The following is a 25,143-nucleotide window of genomic DNA, read 5'->3' on the forward strand; positions in this document are numbered from 1 at the left end:
TTGATAAAAGTTTAACGAATTTTTTTTAGAAGTTCTTTCATTCACCTAAATCCCCAACTATGTTTGAAGGAACAAAAAAAAAATGAAGATAGATTGCTAAATGACTAATATCTATAAGAAACACAACAATCAGTCAATTCTTGAACTGAGCAGTTCTAGACTAGGTTTGACATCTGAAAAAATGTACATTAAAAGACTTACCAAAACAGATTTCCATGACCGGGGATTTTGACATCAAGGAGTCATTGGACTATCCAGATCATGGAACAGCAGTCTATTAATCTAGGTTTTCCTCTACAACTCGTCAGCTTATATAAAGAGACCCATTATAGTTCCCTCATCATTATTTCTGTCCTTCTGAATTGTAGACATTAGAATCAGTAGCACTTGACATGATTTACAAATCGTCCCCAATTTTCAAGTTGAAGTCTCTTTTCTGGGAAGGAGCAATTTAATTACAGTTTGAGATGTCCAAGACCTTTCTCATGATAACAAAGCTATTTAACAAAATATGCTATAGCTGTAGTTTCACTCGAATTTTTCCGTTTTTTAAAGTTCAATAAATATAATATATAAATTTATCTAAATTATTTTCTGAAGTTTGGAAAGTGTTGCATACTGTCTTTTGATTGTGCTAAATGTGCAAACGGCGGATAGACCCCTCTTGTTTGCTGAAGAACACACTGTGTGCACGCACAAGGCACGTGCCATCGGTTATATAACAAATGTTGATCGTGTGCACTGACGAGGCTGCCTATGGAAGGAGCTGTCTGCTGCTGTAACTCAGGTTTGCTCTTGTCTGAGAACGCGGACACCGCCGGCAATGACGTCGCACTGGACGAGTGTACCAGCGGAAACTGATTAAAGACGGAGACTGGCGGGGTGGGAAGCTGTGGAGGGGAAGGCAGTCTTCTTGTTGGATGATGCTGATATATATCACTCACTAATTTCTTCATCTCATCCAGGGAACTGCTAAGCATTTGTATGTAGTTCTTTGCAAGCAGCAGGGTGGCGATCTTGGACAGTTTCCTGACAGACGGTCCATTCGCATAAGGCATAACCTCACGCAATCCATCCAAAGCTGAGTTTAGATCATGCATCCTACGTCGCTCTCGGGAATTAATCTTAAGCCTCAAATCCTGTAATTCTTCTTCCGTTACGCACTTAGCAGTGCTGAATCCACTTTTCCTTTTTGACCTTACGAGGTTAGAAGCCTCTGATGAAACGGAACTAGTTCTGCTTCCGTCTGAGGAGTCACTGTCATACGTTAGTTCCAAGTTACGGTTTTCCTCTATTACCTTTGAAATAGATTCTCCATCCTGTGTCTTGTCTTCCATTTTATTACTCTGTAAATAAACACTATGTGTCTTTTGATGTAGAATAAAGTCAGATGCGAATGCAGTAGAAAAGTTATTATAATGTCCAAGTCTTCATAGGCTGAATTTATCGTCCTTGCCTGATAGGTAGAAGACTAGCCAGCAAAAACACACAAACACACTACCTGTGAGCAACAAATTACGATATTTTGGTTGTCTGCTTTTTCGCCTGTTACTGATAATGTGATAGGATCCAATTTACAACTCTAACTACGACAGGTAATAATGTCCTTTGAGGTGGCTTGTTTCTTATTTCTGACGGGCAATATAATCGGATGCAAAGACGAACTCTTTAAACGACAACTAATAATGTCTTTGCAGACACTTTATAGTGGGCCCGCCGTCACGAAAGGGTAGGAGTGGTCTTAAAGTGCCTAAAATGTCTCACACCCTATCAGACAATCCGCTAATTGTGATGGGAACAGGATTGGTGCCGGAGACAAGAGATATGGGCGGGAACTGGTCCATAAGTTGACAAGCGACACAGGCAGCGATGTTTACGCTCTGGGACAAATGCTTGCCTCTGCCTCAGTTTCAATGGCGATATAAACTTAACTCTTTTGACTACGTTGGAAAAAAATTGAACTAAGAACCATTTCTAAAGAAAAATAGAGATGAATTTACCGACCAAACATTTTATTGCAAAAATAAGAATATTATTCTTCGAAATGGTCAGTGGAAATACATCAAGCCTCTCAAGGAAATGTATGTATTTATCTTAAAAGGTTTACATCGATACTCAAATGTAAAAATAGAGAATTGAGAAACAATACTTTGATGAAAAGAACTAATTCTTCATAGAAGACCTGAAATGTTTGTGAAAATCATCATCATCATCATTATCATCATCATCACAACCATCATCATCATTACCCCCACCATCATCATTATCATCATCATCATCCTTTTCTTCTTCTTCTCCTTTTATTATTATTATTATTATTATTATTATTATTATTATTATTATTATTATTATCATTATTGTATTATTAGTATTATCATTATATTATTATTATTATTATTATTATTATTATTATCCGTTGTTTCTGCTGCTGTTGACTTCCTTGTTTTAATGATTCATGCCCAAGAACGATACAACTTCTGAGAAATAGATTTGATAAATTAAAATAACAACGAAGATAACAACGACTAAAACAACAACGAATACAACAACAATTATATAGCTTGAAAATATCATGTGCGTGAAAAAGTAATCACTATTAGTTTTTAAATACAGCTATGATAAAGAATGAGGATTGACTCAACGGCTTCATTGGCTCCTCTGACTATAGCGAACAGAACTCTGATTAGGAACCTGATTGGTCATTTACGTTATAAATAGGAACCTGATTGGTCAGTTACGTACGGGATTGTTTTAATATCAAAGCCTGATCACATACGTATCCAAGTTTAAAAATCCTGTCTTTATCAAAATTTTAAAAAGTGTTAAAAAACGATTTCAAACATTACAATGTTTCCACTACTGTTGAAGAAAAAGACGCCAGAAAGCCAGAGTATGTTCCTAAAATATATTTACTTTTATAAATGAGGTTGTATTATTCTTTAAAATTCAGGAACTTTAATGACATTAAGAGTGTATAAAAACCTCAGTAAAATTCTAGTCTACAGCGATTGTTGACTCACGACAAAAGGTGTAACGGAATACCGTATCGTCATTAGATTAATACATTTTTCTCTCTACATACATTTTTAGGATACAAATGTTTCTTTAATTATTTACCTTAGGTGACCGATGTCATCGTACAGCTAGCTACACAGAATTTAAATTTTAACATATCCTGGTGATTTCAGTATGTCGAACATTTCCTAGTAAACCTAAGTTTAGGAACGTGAATAGGTATTCAGTAGTCTTGACTGTCGCGAATCGCTATATCTAGTTTATGATCCATAGGTCAATCTGGAAATACATATATTATATAAGAATTTTCAAAATGTAATTTCGTTGAATGCTCTAACACACATATTTGTACACTGTTTTGTTTTAAATCTTTGGCACGTACAACAGAAATGATTCCAAAGATAATTTTAAGATTTTAAGTAAAGTGTTTAAATAAATGCTTAAAAATAAAAGTTCACTACTAAATCCTATTAAAGAAAGAAATATGTCTCTGTGTACAAAAAACACCCCCAAAATTGTAAACATGTAATGCAATAAACGCACGTATTCTGACATAGTTATGCTACTTTTCCAAAAAATAATTACTTGTTGTCGGTTGCTTTTCTCTAAGAATCCCATTTCACCATTTCACAAACGGATTTGAATTCGGTAGAACATCTGATAATATGAAGTTGGTTGGGTTTGGATACTTCAATCAAAGACGTAGCAACTTGTTCCCAGATACAGGTGTTCAAGATGTAAAAAAGACCCCTATTACGACAAGTCGGATTAAACATCTCAAAGTTGTTTGATGCTCTTGAATTTTTCCCTGACACGATGAGAGACCAGGAGCACTTGCACTCAACTAGCACTCGAACTGCAGAAGTAACAGGATATTTCTTTCAAAATGGAAACATTTTGTTGCTTGTCCGACCTAATGAACTTTTATTGACAACCGCATCTGAAGGACATCTGACATTATTACCCGAATCGTACTCAAACGTTTAAGCTTTTGGTTCAATATTTTGTTTTGTTATTCTGTCTTTTCGTTTAATTTATGAAAGAATAAAACATTCATTATTTTATCGCATTTCTTCAAGGAAACATTACACCAGATGATACAACATTGCTTTTGCTTTTTGCAAAACATAACTCAAAGCACGTTATGATGCCAATTAAAGCAGAACAATGTCAGTTTAATAAATATAATAAATCGTTACCATCTCACAAAACAAAAAGCAAGTAATTTTTCTTTATTGCTCTCAGTCCTGATTATTTGCAATGTATAAAAGCAGAGACACCCGTTATTCATTGAAAATATTTCAGGTATAAAAATAAAAATTAAATGATATGATGAGATCAGCGATGATTGTAAGACCGAAGATAAAATCAACTTCATTGCAAAAATCATAAATAGATCACGTGTCCTTTGATCGTGGATATAGAGCGTATCCTTCCGTGGCCCTCTATTTAGATATGAAGCACAAGTCATTGCCCAGTTGCTTTGTCCATTTTCAATGCGATATTTAATGTTGTCATTCAAATGTGCATACAGCACCAACATACTTCATGACTTCACCAATGGTAAATTCAGATATTTCCTTGAAGAAAATATTGATTCTATAAAAGCCAAACTTTTATAGTTTCTTTTTTTACACATCTCTCTTGTATTATCCTGAAAAATATGTAGATAAAAAGGACGGAATTTCTAAAATATAATTTTATTAACTATCTTGTATTTTTGGATGGAGGAGTAGCAACTGTAATATAATGGAACCCTGCATTTATTAGGCTTTTCCGTCTCATGCCATTAGAGAAGCACAAATCAAATAGTTTGTGATATATGACAATCGATACAGGGTTCATACACTACTGTACAGACTGAAATATAAAATATTTTATTATTCAAAAATGTACTTTCACTCCTTGCGTCACCATCTTCATCATTTTCCAAACGTTGCGCTATATCACATAAACAGTTTCATCTTTGTTGCAAACCGGAAATAGCCACATTAACGTCGACAGATATCCGGGAAATAAAAACAATTTTCGCAGCAAGGATGCAGGTCTGTTACGGTACGTTTGCTTAACACACCAAAGAATGTATGAAAATAATTTTGACCTTTCTGAGTGACTTGTCTTTCTCTGTCAGTAATTGGTCACTGACAAAGGCCTTCTTCTTTTAAGAAAAGTTTGAACGATCCTGGTGTTGCAAGAGGATGAAATTAGCTAGATGAAGCGGAGAGAGCACGGGCTTCCAGGGGCCTAATTACACGGTCACTATAATGGGTAACAAATGCACAAATCCAGTCATGCATAAGGTTTGCGCTTAGCAGGAAATTATTTACTTTGTAATATTTTATCTTCGGTGTTTTAAATTCGAATGTATCATTTACTGTACTCGAATGGTATCTGATCAATTTTACTATCTCAACGAATTTATGCAACTTACAATTTGTCGGAACATTTTCTTTTCAAATCAGGCAAAAATTTAAATGCATACGTTGCATATATGACAAATGTAAAAAAATGTGAACAAGTGGGGCAAAACATTCTTATTCAAATTAAGTGTTTCTTGGGTAAAACTGCTTAATTCATTTTTTATTTCGTGAAAAAAGAATTCATTTTTGCTCTATTCAAGGCGTATTAGTTTCAAATTGCCCTTGTCATTAGGTGTATGCTATTTAAAGTTTGTTAGAAAAGCATTGCAAAATCATATATACATCCATATTCACATTGCCTAAATCACCAACGTGAAACAACTGGAATCAGCAAATTGGTAATGCATTTAGAAACCACATGCGTACGTCCCTAGTTTCTCAATCTGAAGAAATAACTTTGTTGTAACTAGTGATTAGTTAACAACCGAAAGACGAGGACTATATTAAAACCTAAACAAATAAAAACATGTTCATCAAGAACACACAAAATAAATTAATTCATGTGCCAGAGTATTTTAAGCTATTATGATTTACACCCTATTAATTTCAAATACGCTGTTATACCCATCAAAATTTGCATGTGTCGCATTGAAAATAAGTTATTGTTTAAAGGGAGTGGATTATTTAAAACATATGCAGAGTATTGTCGTCGTTGGTTTTTAAGGACACCTTCAGCACTTGATCAAACTGTATCATACCGTGGAAATTGGAGCTGAGTGCCGTTGCTAAAGAAAAAGTATCAATGCTCTATTTTACCATTGAAGGTTTTTCCACATCATACCTCAAATCCTGAAAATGTCTTTAGAGATAATGATTAAAATTTATAAAAGTAACGGATGACACTCTCAACTCAAAACTACATTCGTTCAGAATAATCGAAGGCATTCAAATTAACCCGAACTGCCCATGGCACAATTGCACAGGAAATTCAGTATAAAGTGTCAAATCATTGTCGGAAGACAGTTCAATGCATCGATCAAAACATTATCTGCCTCATTTCTGATTGCAAAAAGGACATTCAGGAGCAACAGTTTTTTTTTCTCACATTTTTAAAAAAGTTTTGTAATTTATAACGTCCGTTTTCATAGACGCCTAGATGATATCTTTTGCAGATGCCGAGTTGTGATTTGGTGCAAGAGTAGCATTTATCACTGCGGGTTTCTGTCAAAATGTGATGGGAACCGGTCTACAACTGTTCATTCTAAGTGTCATGCCAAAGCAAGGACATTTCGCGGCGCCACATGGATAAAAAAATAAACTCTGCGATCGATAACACGTTAAGATAATGGTACCAGTATCTAATATGCATATAGTTCTTATTACAAAGATGGGAGTATTTTCTTTGTTATATATAAACACTATAAGCTGCCACACTGCAGACATCGTAGCGATATGACTGAAAAAATGTTAAAGCTACGTGAAAAATTCAAATCACACACACACACACACACACACACACACACACACTTCCAGAGTCTGAAAAGGTATCACACTTGTGTAGCAATAAGGACCTATAGAAAATACAACATATAAGAATGAATTCCTCTAGCGCTAATTGTTCGGGAACAAATTCATTTTATTTCATTAATTTTTTATGGGATACCAATTTTGGTGAATATCATTATTATTCTCAAGTCCGAATTTACAGATCCAAGGAACAATACTCATTCCGTGCAAGCAACCGTACGCACGCCCCTATCCAACAACTGAATTATTACATAAGATGTCAATTTCTGGGAAACCACGAAAATTTGTACCGTCGAAAATAAATGTATTCACGCGTGCGTTTACGCAAATGTATGTTAGAAATGGGAAAGAAAAGCAGAATGTTCCGTTTTACAAACAGTTCCTGAGCGCTATCACAAGAGTACATGCGTGTGGTTTACGGAGTCAATTATGTCTACAAAGGGAGGTTGAAGAATACAATAGCTCTGTAGCTAACACTATTGTAATTTCTGTTGCAAAAGCCTATCTAGGTATACGCCGCGGTAGCCAACAGTTAATAGTCCTTTCTTTTCCCAACAGGGAAGGCGTCATTGAGCCATTATGTAAGTGCTCTACCCGTCCTTCAATTGTAGTTGCCTTGTGTAGCTCAACAAATAACACATCGTTCTTGAGAACTCTGTAATTAAGTCCAATTTATGGACAAGTAGATTTAGTTGTAAGCCATTTCACTGATTGATCGTCAATTTGCTCACCTCTACATCTGCCCAAACGCGCGCTCGCAGATGGACGGAGTTTAAAGCTTGGATGAAGCATTTAATGGACACCAGGAACATATCGATTATTAAACTGTAAAGTATTACCGACTGCTGTTATTTGATCGTTGTCAGATCATACTTAAGTCGAAGACAGAAGATAAAAGATGTCTCTATCATACAATCTATAATAAGTGTCACATATTTAAAAATCGGTTCATATTTGCTTTATTTTATTATTTTATTCCCACATCTAATTTGTTAAAAATGATATGCACTTACTAACTTCAGCTTAAAGCAAATAATGTTCGGGTTTTTCTAATTTATATCAGTAATTGTTATAAATACCGAGTCAGTTCATATTGGAATTTAAACTTTCTGGAAAGAAATTGATATTATTATTATTATTATTATTATTATTATATATATATATATATATATATATATATATATATATATATATATATATATATATATATATATATATATATATATATATATATATATATATATATATATATATATATATATATATATATATATATATATATATATATATATATATATATATATCTTGCTTGCTTGCTTGCTTTGCTTGCGTGATATTCTGAGAGCAACTTAGCAAAACTAGATACAGTGACGTACTAATTTCAGTTTTTTCATTGGTCCAGAGTCAATAGAAGCTTGCGCATTATGAGGAATTGACATAAAATATCGTGCACTTCACAAAAGTCCCTCCTTTAAAGTGAACTTTACTTTTGCGAAACTAATTACAAATGGTAGACGCGCTCTGTATATACAGTGGATCTCAACCGGGTAATGGTTTTTAATGCTGAATTTATAAACGAGTTGAATAATATTCAGATTTTGCTCGCCATGTCTCGAAAAAGCTGGACATTATTCAACTCATTTCATAAATTAAATATTAAATCATTACCCATTTGGGATTTTGATTTATCACATTGTTATTGAGTGAGAAAAAGACAAAAATTCAGACTGCACCATTCATTTGTCGCTCGTAAAAATAATCGCAGACGCTTATCGAAATAATAATGCGCAATTCTATAATCGGTAAATTTTCAAAGTATATATTGTTTTTACAAATTATAATTCCAAGAGCAGCTCTCCATCCAAATACACACAACATCTGACACAGAGAATATAATTTTTCAACACTGGATGTCGAGTGGAAATTCCAAATGATGCCACATAGTTTGACTCCGGTCAGGTTAGACGATAATGAGAATGCTTATAATGTCTCCACCTAAAGTGTGTCCGTTTCACTACTATGCATTCCAGTTGTTGGGATATTCATGTGATCGTGTGAGTACTGGATGCAGAAATTTCAGATTTACTGTAATGTATTTGTGGTCGGATATTTGCATTATTTGACTTGTAACATTAGCAGGCAAACACATATTCTTTTAGTTCTAAGTGTGTCATCAATAAGAAACATTAGCTGGTTTGAGCTACTTTACCTTGTACAAATGGTGTGATTGAATAACTTTCTGTCGGATGGGAGACCGGTTTATGCCCACATTCTTTAGTGAGCATAGGCGAGTTTATTTAAAGTACACTTGTCATAGGGTGGATTCAATGTTACAGATATGCCGCCGCACCCCCACCCCCTCCACTGACCAATACCCTTGATTTTATTTGAAACAAGACTCTATGGGTGGCCATATTCCGACGGAAGTGACCTTTTGTCACAATGCTTTCTGGGCAATCGATTTTGAGTTTATAGTAATAGTAAATATAAAAAGTTACAGAAGGCGGGCTAAGGAAAATTCCCACGATCGCAGCCAATGATATATATGAGGAAATGATTTAATCCCTGTGAGAAGATTACAGTCTTGATTTATTATATCTTTCATAATGAGATATCAAACTTTATTATATATTTCATGATGAGATATTCGAATATATCAGTGAGAAAAATGATATCTCGAGTAGCGATATCTCTCTTAGAAGTGCTTTTTCTATTTATGAAGTATACTCTTCCACTTGTTATTCAGTCCTGTGTTTTCATATTTAGTCATATTTCTTTTGTTTTCCTTCTTCGTTCTCTCATCATCAGGATGAATATATCTCACAGTGTTTCAATAGCAGGGCGCCATCAAGAATGTCTAAAAATGAGTCACATACAACAAAAATACACGTGCTTCAAGTATTAACGTTTTTTTTTATAGTTAGTTTCCACAGGAATCATGTAAATTGTCAGTGACTGAACTTAAATGACCTGTTGCCATTCGATATTTTGTGTCACCCGTAGTGTAGCATATACATCTTCAATTTTACGACAAATGATATACATTTTTTAAAGAAAAATTCTTGATTGCATATCTTAAATAGCTGAAATAACAATTTTGACGGCTATAATAATCATAATGATGGAGAAATCAAGCATTTATTAGTGTCGATCGCAAACCGATGTTGTGACCGAAATAGAATGCAAACTTGCCAACAAACAAAAATTCACAACTAAATGCAGATGTTAAATGATGTGCCGCTCTGAAGTTTGTTGGGAGAGTTCTGTCATGTTTCTACAAACCTCCACCCCAAAAATGCTCACTATATCCATCCGCACACGAAATGTGTTAACGCAAAAAAAATCTCTTCAGTATTGTACGAAAACATTAACAAATTTTACAAAAATCCGCTCTCCTAAAATTAGTAAAACAGTTTTTAACTTTTTAAAATTTGTAATTGATGTAGTAATACAGCCATTAACGTCACAGAACGGAGAAGCAAATCCATGTAACTCAACACACACACACACACATACACACACACACACACACGTGTGTGTGTGTGTGTGTGTGTGTGTGTGTGACTCAAGTTATGCTGAAATGTATGTACCTATGTATAGAATATTCTTCATTTATGTATATGTTTCCCAGTAGAGTCACACATATTCATCCATGTTAAATATGTATGAAGGAGTATGTGACGATGCTTGAGTATTTGTATGATTTTGTTCTTACACTTTTAACATAACCAATTAAAAAAACACACACACAACACACACACAAGTAAATCCCAAATCATTCAATATTTAGTTTAAAGATGCTACTGGCTCTAAAGTTCATTGGATTTGACCGCCAACCCCACACAACTAATGTTCACTTTATCAATACATGCAATAAACACATTAACAAAAATAAAAAGCTTTTTTTTTTTGTTTTTTTTTGAAAGCAGCCAATATATGAGGCGAGTTTGTAAACGGTCACTGTCCGAAATTATTGCAATATTTCCTAACTCCTTTTTATCGATGTGTTAATTCAGGTGTTAATCGCTTTGGCACGGAATGGAAAAGAACTCCATGCACATCGATAGTTGATTTGTTGCATTTATCTTAATCAGTCACTGCCATAGATGGTCCTTTGCTAGATCCAGTGCACTTGAAAAGACTGTTATTGGCCACATGATTTGTATTCTGTATACAGTGGAAAACATTTTGTATTGTGAAGCAGATCGTGAGAATACCATATTTCTACATCAATCGTGACATATTTATTTATATCTTATCAAGACACTTATCAAGAAACTTAGATGTGTTCAAAGTATTTCGGAAAAAACTTTGATATTCAAGTTTTCTTTGAAAGACTGGGATTTTGATTTAAAAAACAATTTAAAAAACAATTTCTTATACTTAATGTTAATAATTCTATATTCAAATTATAACACTCACAATGTTTTCTGATATTTGTTTGTTCCTGTATACAACTTTAAAATCTTTAAAAGTTTCTTTTGCAGATAACGAACTTCGTTATGGAACAATGTCAAAGATAAATATTGTTTTCCATTATAGTTTCGTATAATTGACACAGTTTGCCCACACGTGAAAATAAAGTGAGACATCTATCCCACATAAGTACACTCAACTATATTATTGATGACGTCATTATGATTATGACGTTTTTAATGGTTTCAATTTTCTAGCAGTTTAAACATAGGAAATACATTACCGCTAATTATGCTAGAATTACAATGATACCGATAGTTTTATTATTTATCTCAAAATCTTCATATTTTTTTTAAATCACTAAAGTTATAAATCCCCAAGAAATTGCATAACATTTCAACCTTTATGACATGAACTTCATCTTGAGTCATAAACCGAATTTCTTTGGAGTCGGCTGATATACGTATTAATATCAGCTTTAAGAGCCAAACGTGTGTAATAACGGTCTCTCATTTTCGTTACTATCATTGCCAATGACACGAGTTCATCCAAGCGATTGTCAAATTTTACATCACGGAAAATTTCCACAGCAGAATAATCTGAAAAGTTTCCATCCGAGGACACGTTGATAGCGACTGAACTGTTTCTGGTGAGACATTCTCTTCGGATGACATCATTATTTTAAAAGTTATTCATAGCAGGATTGCGCAAATTGTTGCATCTTGATGATATAGATTTATTTCAGAGAAAGGTACTCAGTTTAAAGTGCATGTCCAGTGAGGTTCCTGCATAGTTGCTCCCACTTGTTCAGTTGTAATGAGGAAAAAGTAGATCCAGCCTCGTTTGAAAGCATGGTTATAAGGAATCAAAAAATGACAGTCTGAGAAATGACGGTAAAAGTTTGACTCGTTCTTGGGTAGAAAATTGTCAGATAAATAATAAAACAAAATTATTTATTCTATGCTAAACTCTCTTTCTAATGGATCAGTCATTTTACTGCAACTCGAATTCTGATTGCTGTTCGCTGTTTTTTTTTATCGATATATACAATAAGGAAATTGTTTATTTTCACTACATAACTATATAATTAAAGTGTCACAGCTTGATTTGGTGAATATTTTATACAGGTTATGCTTTCTTTGTGGACTAGACGACATTAATAGGAAAGGTTATTCAGTTTACAATAAACATGATTTATTGCTAGAATTGAATACAAATATAAATGATAAATAAACTGAAACGCGTTCTTATAACTGAATAGTTCCTTTCCAGTATATAAATAGACTTATTTGAGACATTTAAAGTGAATATAAAACAAAGGAGGGGTGGGGGCGGAGCCAGCGTTGGTACACATGTGATAAGAGAATCGATTCTATCGGTGATTGTGACTGACATTATCTAGGGCGGATTATGTTGGCAGTGCATTTTTTACATTTCAAACATTTTTAGACATGCTAGATAAATATGAATATGAACAGTCTACATAGACTTCGATTTAGTTTGTGTCTATGAGATGCTATGTAACCGGCACTCAACGTAAAAATGGCAGCTGTTTTCAATTGTTGGTCAGCAGGAGGTAGTGGGGTCGTCGATGAAATTAGCACGAAGTCGTATTTAAGAATGCTTTAATTATGTTATATACGTACAGAGGTTGTGTTATATATATATATATATATATATATATATATATATATATATATATATATATATATATATATATATATATATATATATATATATATATATATATATATATATACATACATACATACATACATACGTACATACACACACACAAGGTGGATTAGAAACAATTACTAATATGAACTACGCCGCACATCTATGAACACCGGCACGCCACGAAATGCGATATTTAAATATTCACAGTTTGATTAGGAAACACTATGTCACCGATTATTCGCACCTTTATTTTACTTCTCCACCACGTTTTCTGAAACTTGAGCAAATAATCCATTTTCTGCGTTGCTGTAGGATAGCGATTCGACACATTCCTCAACAGTGCGATTTGATACAATTCTTCATTTACCAAGGTGTAGAATGGGAAAATTCATCCGAGGGTCAGAATCTGACGTCAGACGGTCATCAAACTCGTGTCTGACGCAAAAGTTTGATCACAAGGATGGAATGTTCTTATCCTACGCTGAAGCATAATGAAGGATTCTTTTCTCACATTTCGGAATGAAAAATGATAGTCGTAGTAAAAATGGCTTATTGGGAATATTGACGTAACTTTCAACAGCAGAACCATTGAAAATGTCTTTCCATTAAGACAGATCGTAAAAATGTCTGAATAGTTAAGTGTACAATTTAATTTACGCTTTAACACATTTTAGCTTTCAAACAACAGTGGCAGAAACTGCTAAGATAATGGCAATACACAGAATCCGAATTATATTACTGCAGATAGCTTGAGCAATGATACAGTTTTAAAATTAAAGTTCCTTTTATCCATAATATTAATCGAGACAGATAAAAAATAATGAAATATACATTGATTCAACGTTGAGATAAATTTGATTTAGGATTACCATTCATAAATAATAGTGAGAATAAGAATTTTAAAATAATTAAACAATCACATCAACATTTTTTTCGAGTCGAAATTGCATTAAAGAAGCTGCAGATGTATCAAGGTCGATTCAGCGAGAAACCGTCTATTTGTAGCATATTTAATTTCAACCACTGGTCGCTTTAGTATTTAAATATTTTACAATTAATGTTTATCTTGAGTATTGTGAAAGAATGTTCAAGTGACGATGGAAATCCTGAAGTATTTGCTACTTTATGCATACTGTTAAAATAGTCCACGAGTCGGGAAAAGGTGTTCCACACAGGAAGACACGATCATACACATATAGGAATGCGAGAAAGAGATTTTCAAGGAGGATCAAAACCCTTACCCTATCTCACACATGATCTTTTTCCCGACTCGCAAACTATTTGTTTGTTGTTGTATTGTTATACCGATCGAAACAAGTAGTGTTGTATGTAAGCAAATCATGGGTGTTAACTAGTTTAATAAATTAGTAAAAGAAATGGCAACGGGCTCCCTTACCAGAAGCCAGGAACGAGGGTGTAATGTAAATCCTAATACAAATTAAGACTGATCATCAGATTCCCGATCTATTTCAAGTGCAGGTTACCGGCGAAAAATACACAGTCTCAGAACAATTGGACGATGCAATTAGCTCCATTATTTCCAGTGTCTCCAGCAAACAGACTCAGCGTTAGTTTTTGTCGTCTACCACCACCAATAGTGTACGTACTTAGCAGGCCGGCACCCTCTATGTACATGTATATGGTTGCACATTAATTTTGTGACGGTTTCTGCCTCCTTTATTGCCATTCAAGAACGAAAAAACCACGATCAGTCAATGGATTCCATTATGTCTGGTTCAACCTTTCACAACGATGTACAATGATGTAAAGATAAACATTAAATAAAACACAATTTAATCTAAAAAGGGTGCAACGATGAGTCATTCAAGTTATAAGCTGAGGACAACAGTTCCACTTACGGATTTAAATGACATTTCAGTGGCATTGTTATTTGTTGAAATCCATCTCCCGAACTCAACGTCATAACTGGACCGAGAAGTATCGTATAAGTTTTTGGTCAATTTCGTGTATATATATATATATATATATATATATATATATATATATATATATATATATATATATATATATATATATATATATATATATATATATATATATAATAGACTATATTTATTGACTGTTTCCTTTCGCTATTATTTTGCTAGCGTGATCATATACTAAACTGGGAAGACTGTGAACTGTAAGTACATTTTAAACCGATATTTGATTTTTAAAAAGCGATATATCCATCAAACGTCATTTCAAATGTATCATTCGTCGTAACCCTAATATTTTGCTCTCTTTCTTGAGGTCAATACATTTTAGCGAATCTTGTATAGTTCGAAATTAATTTATAATTTCTAACCTGATTCTCGCCACCTGGTCCTAGCACTGTCATCTTGTTTGCGTTTCAAACCAATTGGGAGTCTTCAGGGTTAAATGGGGCCTTGATGACCCAGTGGTCCAAAGCGCTCTCCTTTTTAGATACTCTGTCATCGTGTGTTCTAGTCTTGGCTCGACCAACGCGTGTGTGTGTGTGTGTGTGTGTGTGTGTGTGTGTGAGAGAGAGAGAGAGAGAGAGAGAGAGAGAGAACTTGCCAGTAGCTTCCCTTCCCGCGGGTTCGTGGTTCTTCCTGGATATTAACCGGGTTCTTCTTCCGTCAAATACACTGGCCGCCATGTATAGTCGATCGTGTGCTGAAAATGACGTTAAACCCACAAGCCAAACCATTCAGTGTAAATAAAAATAAGCATCATCGCATTTCCAGTTTCTGGGAAAATTAAATTTTCAATGAAGGGTTGAGTTCTCTAGGCATCACACACACACACACAAACACACACACACACACACGCACGCACACACACACACACAGAGATAGCTGGATAAGGTTAAAACGTTGTCGTCAAATATTTGCAATATCTAGTTTTAATATTTCTAAAAAAAAACATTGAGCAAATAAAGAATGGCTAGAAATTTAACTCGTGTGTACAATTTAAAAGAATATAACTCACAAAGTTAAGTAAATTTACCGAATAATTCATTGTTTATAAAAGACGACTAACGATAGAACTCCTATTGTCTGAAAAAAAAAAATAGACACGCCGAGGGAAATATGGACGCGATCAGAACATCTTTCACCATTTCCGTTACGTCGTGATAACCTGGGAAATACTTGTAGGAATACATATCAAGTTGCTGTGTTTGGTGACTTGCCTTCGGCGCAGAACACCAAAATATGTTACGACAAGGAAGGTCAACGTTGTTCCAATTAAGACTTGTCTCCTTTCAGCGCTGTATTGTCCCATATGAACGAAATTAGTTCAGAATATAGTTCTCATTGGCGACGATATACATATGACATTTTTTCTCTCGACTACACGGAAAAGGCCGACGATGTACTGATTGAATAAGGATGCTGCGTTAGGAAAGATGTTCCTTTATTTTTATTGAGCGCTGCGGTCACTTTTCCAGGCCCGGTTCTAGGGCAAGGCGAACGAGGCAACCGCCTTGGGCCCCGCGCTTTCAGGAAATCAACTCTGCAACAAAATTTGTTTGCTTGGGGCCCCGCGCTCGACGCTTGTTTCCTTAGGCCCCGCATGCTACCTTGGGCCCCGCACATCATAGGGCCAGGCCTGCACTTTTATACTCTTTTTGTTTAATTACTTATTTTTCTTTCCCTTCATTTGTTTTGCATTTATTTGATAACTTTTATTACTATCTGTCTTATACATCTATCATTGTTGCATGTAACACGATAAAGAACCTATCTCTGATCATCTATACCTGGTGCCGCTTGATATAATAATTGATCATTACAAGGGAGAAGACCGTAGATAACTGGGGTGACTTTTTGATCCAATCCTTTGCCACACTTTTCCTTGAAACTTAAATTAATACAAGCTTGAAATGAAGAAAAAAATAGTCAACACGTTATTTATGGCAGGAAATCACTTTCCCTCCTAGAATCTAAATGCGTAAATGTGTATGCAGAGAAATACTTAAAACTATGGATAATCATTTATACAGTTTGGCGTTTAGAAGAATTTTGTGAGTTACGGGAATTCTGGGATAAATAAAAGTGAAATCTGACTCTAATGCATAAAGTACGAATAGGAGCATAACCACTCTTTCAAGAATGGAACAAAGTAAATCGTTTATCATAGCACATAGCTCGATTCTAAACATGGATGTTTGTTGTCGTGGCTCACATTAATGCATGTTTATAATCACGGTACTGATAGAGGTTATAAAACACACACTCATTTTCGCACCCTTTTGACAATCAGCCCAGTATCTAGAAATGTCAATGAAGATTGAATTATTTTCTTTTAAATAATGTGTGCCGGAAATGTATCACATAGACCTCTAGAAAATTTCTCAAACTAGATGGATCCAAAGACGCTAAATCAGAGAGAGAGAGAGAGAGAGAGAGAGAGAGAGAGAGAGAGAGAGAGAGAGAGGTGGTGTAATATTTTATCTTAGAGAAGATCAAACAGTAAAACTCAAATGGATTGTTGACATAACATGTATGCTTACTTGTTGTTAAGGGAAATCAAGTCAAATAGCTCACATTGTTACAGCTGTTCCTGTGATAGTCTAATTTCTAATACAATTTAGTTCAGTCTGGCTTCTAGCAGGTACTTGGAGTTATACCACACTTTGATGAATTACCACACACCTGGGTGGTTTGATAAAGTACACCACTTCATGATCAATTGTTACATTTTAATGTTTGGTCATTTTGAGTAAAATCAAGAAACTGAAACTCTACACCTTATTGAAATGTCGTGAAGGAAGACTTAGGGGCGGATTAAATTAATTTTAACACATCTCTCTTTTCCGTGCCATTGAAGGTGGCTGCAACTTTGATGGGCCAGCTGCAAGATCTGGAGGTCACGTGGTCAAGTGGCTGACACCTAGTGGATGTGCCACTTGTATCAAGGTTCCAAAAGCCCGCATGGATTCTCCATTCAGAAATGGAGATCCATTTGCCTCTGAACAATTTGTTTTCTTCCGTACGTTTGTAGTTGCACTTTGAATAGAGTACAGAAGATGGTTAATTGCAGTGGGCTAAAAAAGAATGATAGCGGGATCTTATTGGACACCGTATTTTCTTTGATCGCTAGGCGAATGAAGAGGACGAAACCCGGGTCAAGAGAGACCTCAAGTTCCCGGATTTCAAAGAAGCTCATGTTGCTTTCAGTTTGGCGTTCAGGTGTCAGCCAGTTCCGTTGCTGTGACTATGTTCTGAATGTATGCATCGCTGCTTAAAAGAAGCTGCCCTCATATATATATATATATATATATATATATATATATATATATATATATATATATATATATATATATATATACATATACATATACAGTTAGAGAGAAAGAGAGAGCAGGGTAGGTGTCACGAACGTATTTTAGGAAAGAATTATTTCGTAATTCATAAGAAGTATCCTTGGAAAGATTGCTCTCCTTGACGAAATTATCAAATGGTACGAACCTTCCCAAGATTCATCTGAACTTTACGAAATGTAAGTTTTTTTTAAAATATAAAGCTTGCCTGCTAATTCATATTTTAAAGTATAAAATAAACTGTTTGTATTTGTTGACAAGATGTAAAATGAAGAGGATAACAGTATAGTCACAATGAATATAATAGCAAAGGCAGGATGATGATGATGATGACGTAAATCATAATAATGTCGCTATAAATGGAGATTGTGATCTTCACCCTCCTTGTGTAAGATGTTGTTTTACGGGAAAATGACAGAAGTTATATTTCTACGTGACAAATTCCCGTAATGACAATGATGTTAGCATCATCGTCATGCTACTGTATTATCAATTTAAAAAAGAACAAAAAACTGTGTGACATGTGACATGTATGCAAACTCATCGGAATCAACAAAATAGATTTGATTCATACATCAAAATCCCAAAGTATAGTAATAAACTCATCTCTGATATACTACAGAAATTCTGAAATAATTTGATAATAAAATATTAAAACAATTTAATAAAGAAATAATTAGGTGACAGTTCTTTTGCATGTGTTTACACACTGTGTAATGGACATCTGCTAGTTCTGCATGTGGGATGTGATGGCGAATGACTGAGGTTACCAGCTTGTATAAGTGTGGGATGTGATGGTGAATGACTGAGGTTACCAAGGTTACCAACTTTGTATAAGTGTGGTATATGATGGCGAATAACTGAGGTTACCAAGGTTACCAACTTTGTATAAGTGAGCACTTGCATATGCCACACAAAAATGTATTGTGTGTTTAAACAGAGAAATTAGAGAGGTGTCAAACGCAAGATTTTTGTTGTTGTTTATAGCCCAATTTTTCGTAAACTTTAAAAACTATCTAAACTGTAAATCGTGAAAACTAAACAAGCTGGAGTAGCCACTCCAAACTGTACATGTGATTCCTTCATTATATCACATTCAAGGGGTGGGTGGGGGTAATTGAGAAATCAGGAAAGCGCCCTTTGGAGTGGTTTCTCCAGCTGAATCCCTTTTCACTATTACTTTGACACGATTTACAATTTAAACATTATTTTTTAAAAACATTTTAATATAACTCATTGTATATTTACAAAAGAAATTATGAAAATAGTTTCCACAATCTATTACACGTTTAGAATCTCTGTCTATCGACTGTACCGCGCATTCGTTCTTGGCATATGCACGTGCTCGCGCATACACAATTTATAAACTCGTTCAATCGGAATGATTTCCCATGTGCAAGATAAGGACAGCGCGTGCTCTGTGTATCTGCACAAGATAGCTGTCACATTATTACTTTGCCAAGATGATTGGAAATTTAAGGTCTGTTGGTAATGGCAACGTGCTTCGCATGGTAGATGGGTGTGACACATCAAAGATCACGTGAAGAACCTAATAAGAAGCAAGTGATACATAAATTACTTACAGAACAGAACTGTCAATCGAATGAGCAAGCACGACCTGTTTTGCGGAAAAGGTATTTGTAAGAAGTTGGCAAGGTAATTTGATATTGCATATTACGCGCTATATATGACGGCATATGTATACGTAATATTGCAGTGTAATAATCGTGTTCTGTAAAGACTATTCAAGATTCAACGAGCGTTAAAGTCTGCAAACATTTGGGGCCTTATGTACCAAGCACGTGGCAGTGTAATCGAGACTTCTACAGGTCTTCGTTGTCAAGACAGTCCCATGAATGAGTCATATTAGACTTAATATCTGTAACCCTATCGTTGTCAGTTTCCATATAGGAAGTAAGTTGTGATGGGTACAGTTCGAAGAAAATTCCGAAACATGAGGGATATACATAACTATCAACTGCGTTAATCCTTTTTGTTGATATTTCACTTGCTTTTCTCTGTGGTTTCACTGCATGCCATTCTGCTGCTCCTTCTTAATACCCGTCTGAAGATGATGAAAACTATTGTAAATTAGCTACATATCCCAAATATTTATTCGTATCTGTACATATTGTAATACCTAACTCAACAAACCAAAATACTAGGCGCTATTAAGAACTACACTCCTTTTCCAATACTAATACTAATAATGATAATGTAAATACATGGAACAAAGTCAGAGAAACATTATGCAGTTCACTATGTTGTAATACCTTAATGGTATTGTGAATGGATTTTTGCATGCATAAACATTGTCCAATTAATGTGTGAAAATTATTGATGTTAAACGCTGAGAGGTGAGATGATGTTTGACCTAAGAGACTTTGGCATATTTGATCATGTCATTTTTATCTATCACTGAAAACATCTACCAAGCGTGAATTACTTCTTCAATTCCTGAAAGTATGCCACCCACCCACCATTGCTTAGACTGCGTTCTACGTCTCTCCTATATGTACTCGGTGTTTTATACTAAACGTGAAGATAAAAATTTTCTCTGGTCCTCGTTATGTCACGCTGCTGTCATGAGTATTAATGGATTCGTCATGGAATTCATCCAAAGACATCATCAGTTCTAGCCTTGGGACATCAACATCAAGTGGAAAGAAGTTTGTATAATAGCAGTTATTGCGCCATATTCATTTCAATGTGGGACCATGAATGTGTTGTACTGGAATTTCACATGAATAGTTTAGGAAATGAATTATCTTACCTTCCATTATTATGAAATATCAAAACCAAAAATATGCTAGTCCATAAATTAGTGACTTCAACCATCCGGTGGAGTTTTATTACCGAAACAGCGGAGATGCAGGCTAGTGATGGAATCAATGTGTTCAGCCGAAGAATCACATTTCTCTTCTCAGACTTTTGTTGAACAATAAGTTAAAACTAATGTTACTGTTCATTATTGTAAGTTCTTGGTTATGTAGAACTTGCTATTTTACGTTAATAAGCAAAATAACATGCATTTGATAGGGTCTATTTCTAACCGTATTACAACTCATTGCATCATCAGTACGTTGTACTCTACTCGATTCGCATCGAAATTCACTTGTTCGTTTCGTTCACAGTTCTGCTTAATCATAGGTATGAATATATAAATAAGATTAAAAGTAAAAACGCACACAACGGACATTGAGAAGACAACTTAATTCTGTTTAAATGTTGTATTCAGAGGGATTTTTCCATGCTGTTTGAACAGTTGACTTGGATACAGCCATGGCTAACCCTGAAAAGGACACACATTGATTGGCTAACTAAGGTCATATGACGTCAATCGGATTCTGTAAATATGAGTGCAGATAGTGTACTCGCATACAGCTGTCTGAGCGGCAAAGTATGAACAAGTTAAGTAGGAAAGAATTTCGGCCATGTATTCTAAAACCATCAATTATATATCTTTACACAACCGATACTAACTTTGGCACTTCAAAATCCCAAAACTGAGTCAAATTGTTATGAGAAATTTTAGATAGATTTATTACATGATTGCTATTGAATTTAAATGCTTTGTAATTATTATATAATTCTTTATTAAGCCGCTGCTATCTCCCACCACACTGCTCAAGTACACTAGTACTAAAATTATTTTTTTCCATCGACATCACGCTACTATGTCAAAATATGTTACAGTCAATCGAATAAATTTAGCTGTTAATATACACAGGATTTTAATAATAGAATTGATTTCGCATAATATGGTGTATTATAAGTTGTCTTTTGGCATGTAGACAAACAAGTCTGCTCTATATTATCAAAAGTTCCTAAATGATGATTTTCTATTTAAATGTGGACGATTATTTTTGTAAGATGTCTTTCCGTTACTGTGTTGGATGGTACTTCCGTAAGGCGAAAGTGTGGTTCAAAGGACGAAAAATATATATATTTTTTTAAATTTACGAACTCATTATGTCAGATATATGTCTACATACTTCATATGAAAGTCTTCCTTCAGCTCTAATTTTACGATCGTCAATAATCGTGGATTATAAAATATAACTACAGCATATGTGACTCATAATATGGTTGATGTATACGTTCTCTGTTTCATACCTTGGATTCTACGGTGTCATTTAGGTCATGTATAATACATTTGTCGAAAGGTTTTGTTACAATGACTTTTATGTCCTTATTTCCTAACTCGACAGGGGTGATGTGAGAAAAAGGGTCTAGAAGTTAAACAATTTGGCTCTTTCTATATTTCATAATAGAGTACATACATGACATTTCACTAACCCAACAATGAGCTGTATTTGTCCGGGTTAGTTAGCTTTGGAAATATTGACCCTGCTTATGTCAGGTATCTTCGCCAGCACTTTGTTTTCGTAATATGGTCATTTAAGTGGAACGAAAGGAGAGAACTAGCACAAAACCATAGACCTTGGATATGTGACAACTGTACCCTCATTCAGACCGGAGCCAGGAATCGAATCCAAGAGCATACATTTGTGAAGTGAATGTGTTACCTCTATACTATCCATGCCCCAGAATGCGTTCGTATGAATGAATATCACTGACTCCTGTCATTTCAAAGTGAATGTAATTTGGCTAAGTACGAGATGGTATTTTGGACCCAGGGCAAATATTATCTGTCCATCAAAAGTTGTCTTTAAGGCTTAGTAAATGTTGAACGTATAGATTGACTTCAAGGGGTGGCATGTGATCCCTGTGTGAATACACTGTACATGGTTGGGGGGGGGGATATTGAATTCTTTTAATTTACAACTCCGGGACCAAATCCCTGTGGGTAACTTGCCTCCAATAATCTATTACATGTACCAGTTTTCAGACGTGAGACACTTGGGAGGTACAGGACATTAAGGTACTGCCACCCCAACGCCCGCACTAGTTTACATCGAAAGGCACAATTTTAATCCTACGTGTGGTATACATTATATATATATATATATATATATATATATATATATATATATATATATATATATATATATATATATATATATATATATATATATATATATATATTGGCCCCAGTTTAAATTATGTGGATTGGATGGTCATTGGGAGTGAAATGACATTAAAAAGTTACATAAATATGGCTCGAGTGTGCAACATTATCTTTGCTTCTTATTGAATATCTTGAGGATACAACCAGGCTAACTTTTCAAGCGAATGACCCTACATTTTACATTACACTTTGTACATTTTTATTTTAAAAAATCCATTATAAGGCTACCGAACCCATCACAAAGACACAAAACAAGTTATTAAGAAACTGTGTCCAATTTTCATTAATTCGGGCATTTGCAACCTACGATTTACGACCTCGTTTTATCGGGCTACATTTACATTATGCGGGTACATTTAAAAATTTCTATCCAGCCTGCGGCCCGGAGGAAGTTTCATATGCCTGCATTAATTTGTAAAGTACAAATTACACGTGACATTATCAAAGTTTACACGGCCATTCAAGCAGACAGGTATTTAGAAAGACAGACCTAATGTATGGACATAATGATATAGGAACATAGAATATCACAATATTCTAAACTATTAAGCATGGGAATCATGAAAATAGCTGGCATTGCCATTATTATTATTATTATTATTATTAAAAGACCTGTACGACTGTGTCACTGTATTTCTCATACAATTCTTTTTATAGCCAGCGCAGTCATCCTTACCTTTTTTCGGATCTACTTTCCCTGTTTTCGGGACTGACTAAAATACCTTTCATTTGCAAATAATATGTGCAGGAAACAGTTTATGTTCGATTTCTTAACTTTAGATAATTTTTATACAAAATCCACTGCTAGCTTCGTTCGGAAGCGCTTGCTGTCGCGAGACAACAAACAAAGCAATAATTATCATCACGTACGAACTCAACAATTACCTTAATTCCATCACGTGAACTAACGTACTTCCGTGTCATCATTACTATGTAATAGTTACTATTTACATTGACAATGAACGTACATGTAACTACTACGATTAGGTACGTATGTAATACTTAACGGACTTACGTGAGAATACCACTTATTTTCGTATTAGTTTTTACATACGTTCTTGATGGTATTATGAAAGAAATCGTAACTGTTACAGATGTTTAATTCCCAAATGCACATGTAAGTGTTCATTACATAATATACTTATATATTACTAGCACATACATACATGATAACTATCACGTACGTGCGTAATAGTAACACATACGTACGTTCATGATAACTCTCGTATACGTATGTGATAGTAACAACGTGATATGTACTATATAATAATGACACGAATGTGTTTACCGAGAGTTCAAAAGTCAGTAACAAGAACGATCAATTCGCTTGGAATGCAGACAAATACAAAATATTGTTCACTTGACTGGTTGAACTTACTAATGCCACATTGACGTCTTTAATTCATTGAAAGATTTAGACGTCTTTAATTCACTGAAAGATTTAGATAACTTTTATGGCACTATACCCCAAGATTCTGCATATATTTGATAGAAAACAAACATGTTGCATGTTATTGGGATGATTTCGGATGAGCTTGGTTGCAAGACAGTTTTGGATGAAAAGTGTTATGTATTTTGTGTGAAGAAGATCATCGATGTGTTCGATGTCTAGAAAAAAACCCAGCTTTTGTTAATTAGGTGACTGGGGCACTGTTTGCTGGTTTTCCAAAAGTACTGATTAATGGAGAGATCACGATGAAACCTGCTTATTGGATTTAATCAACAAGATCTTTAAATGAGATATTTAAATTATCTTCTTTAACTTAGCATACATTAACGTGGTTTAAACTCTGATTGACTGACCTTGTGGATGCACTAAAACC

At 34.6% G+C, this 25,143-nt stretch overlaps 1 protein-coding gene across 1 annotated transcript; it reads right to left on the reverse strand.

Annotated features, from left to right (window-relative positions):
- Nucleotides 1-587: 587 nt before the first annotated feature.
- LOC149773575 (uncharacterized) lies at nucleotides 588-1,337 on the reverse strand. The gene has a single exon (XM_089946282.1). The coding sequence runs from the start codon at nucleotides 1,335-1,337 to the stop codon at nucleotides 588-590; it is 750 nt and encodes a 249-aa protein (XP_089802408.1).
- Between the last annotated feature and the right edge of the window lie 23,806 nt (nucleotides 1,338-25,143).

The sequence above is a fragment of the Sinohyriopsis cumingii genome, unplaced genomic scaffold (assembly GCF_028554795.1).
Source record: "Sinohyriopsis cumingii isolate HCF-2022 unplaced genomic scaffold, ASM2855479v2 utg000624l, whole genome shotgun sequence".
In the NCBI taxonomy this organism is placed as follows: Eukaryota; Metazoa; Mollusca; class Bivalvia; order Unionida; family Unionidae; genus Sinohyriopsis; species Sinohyriopsis cumingii.

Bases quoted from the DNA above. Each gene is read 5' to 3' on its own strand.
- LOC149773575 (XM_089946282.1), bottom strand. From the start codon at position 1,337: ATGGAAGACAAGACACAGGATGGAGAATCTATTTCAAAGGTAATAGAG.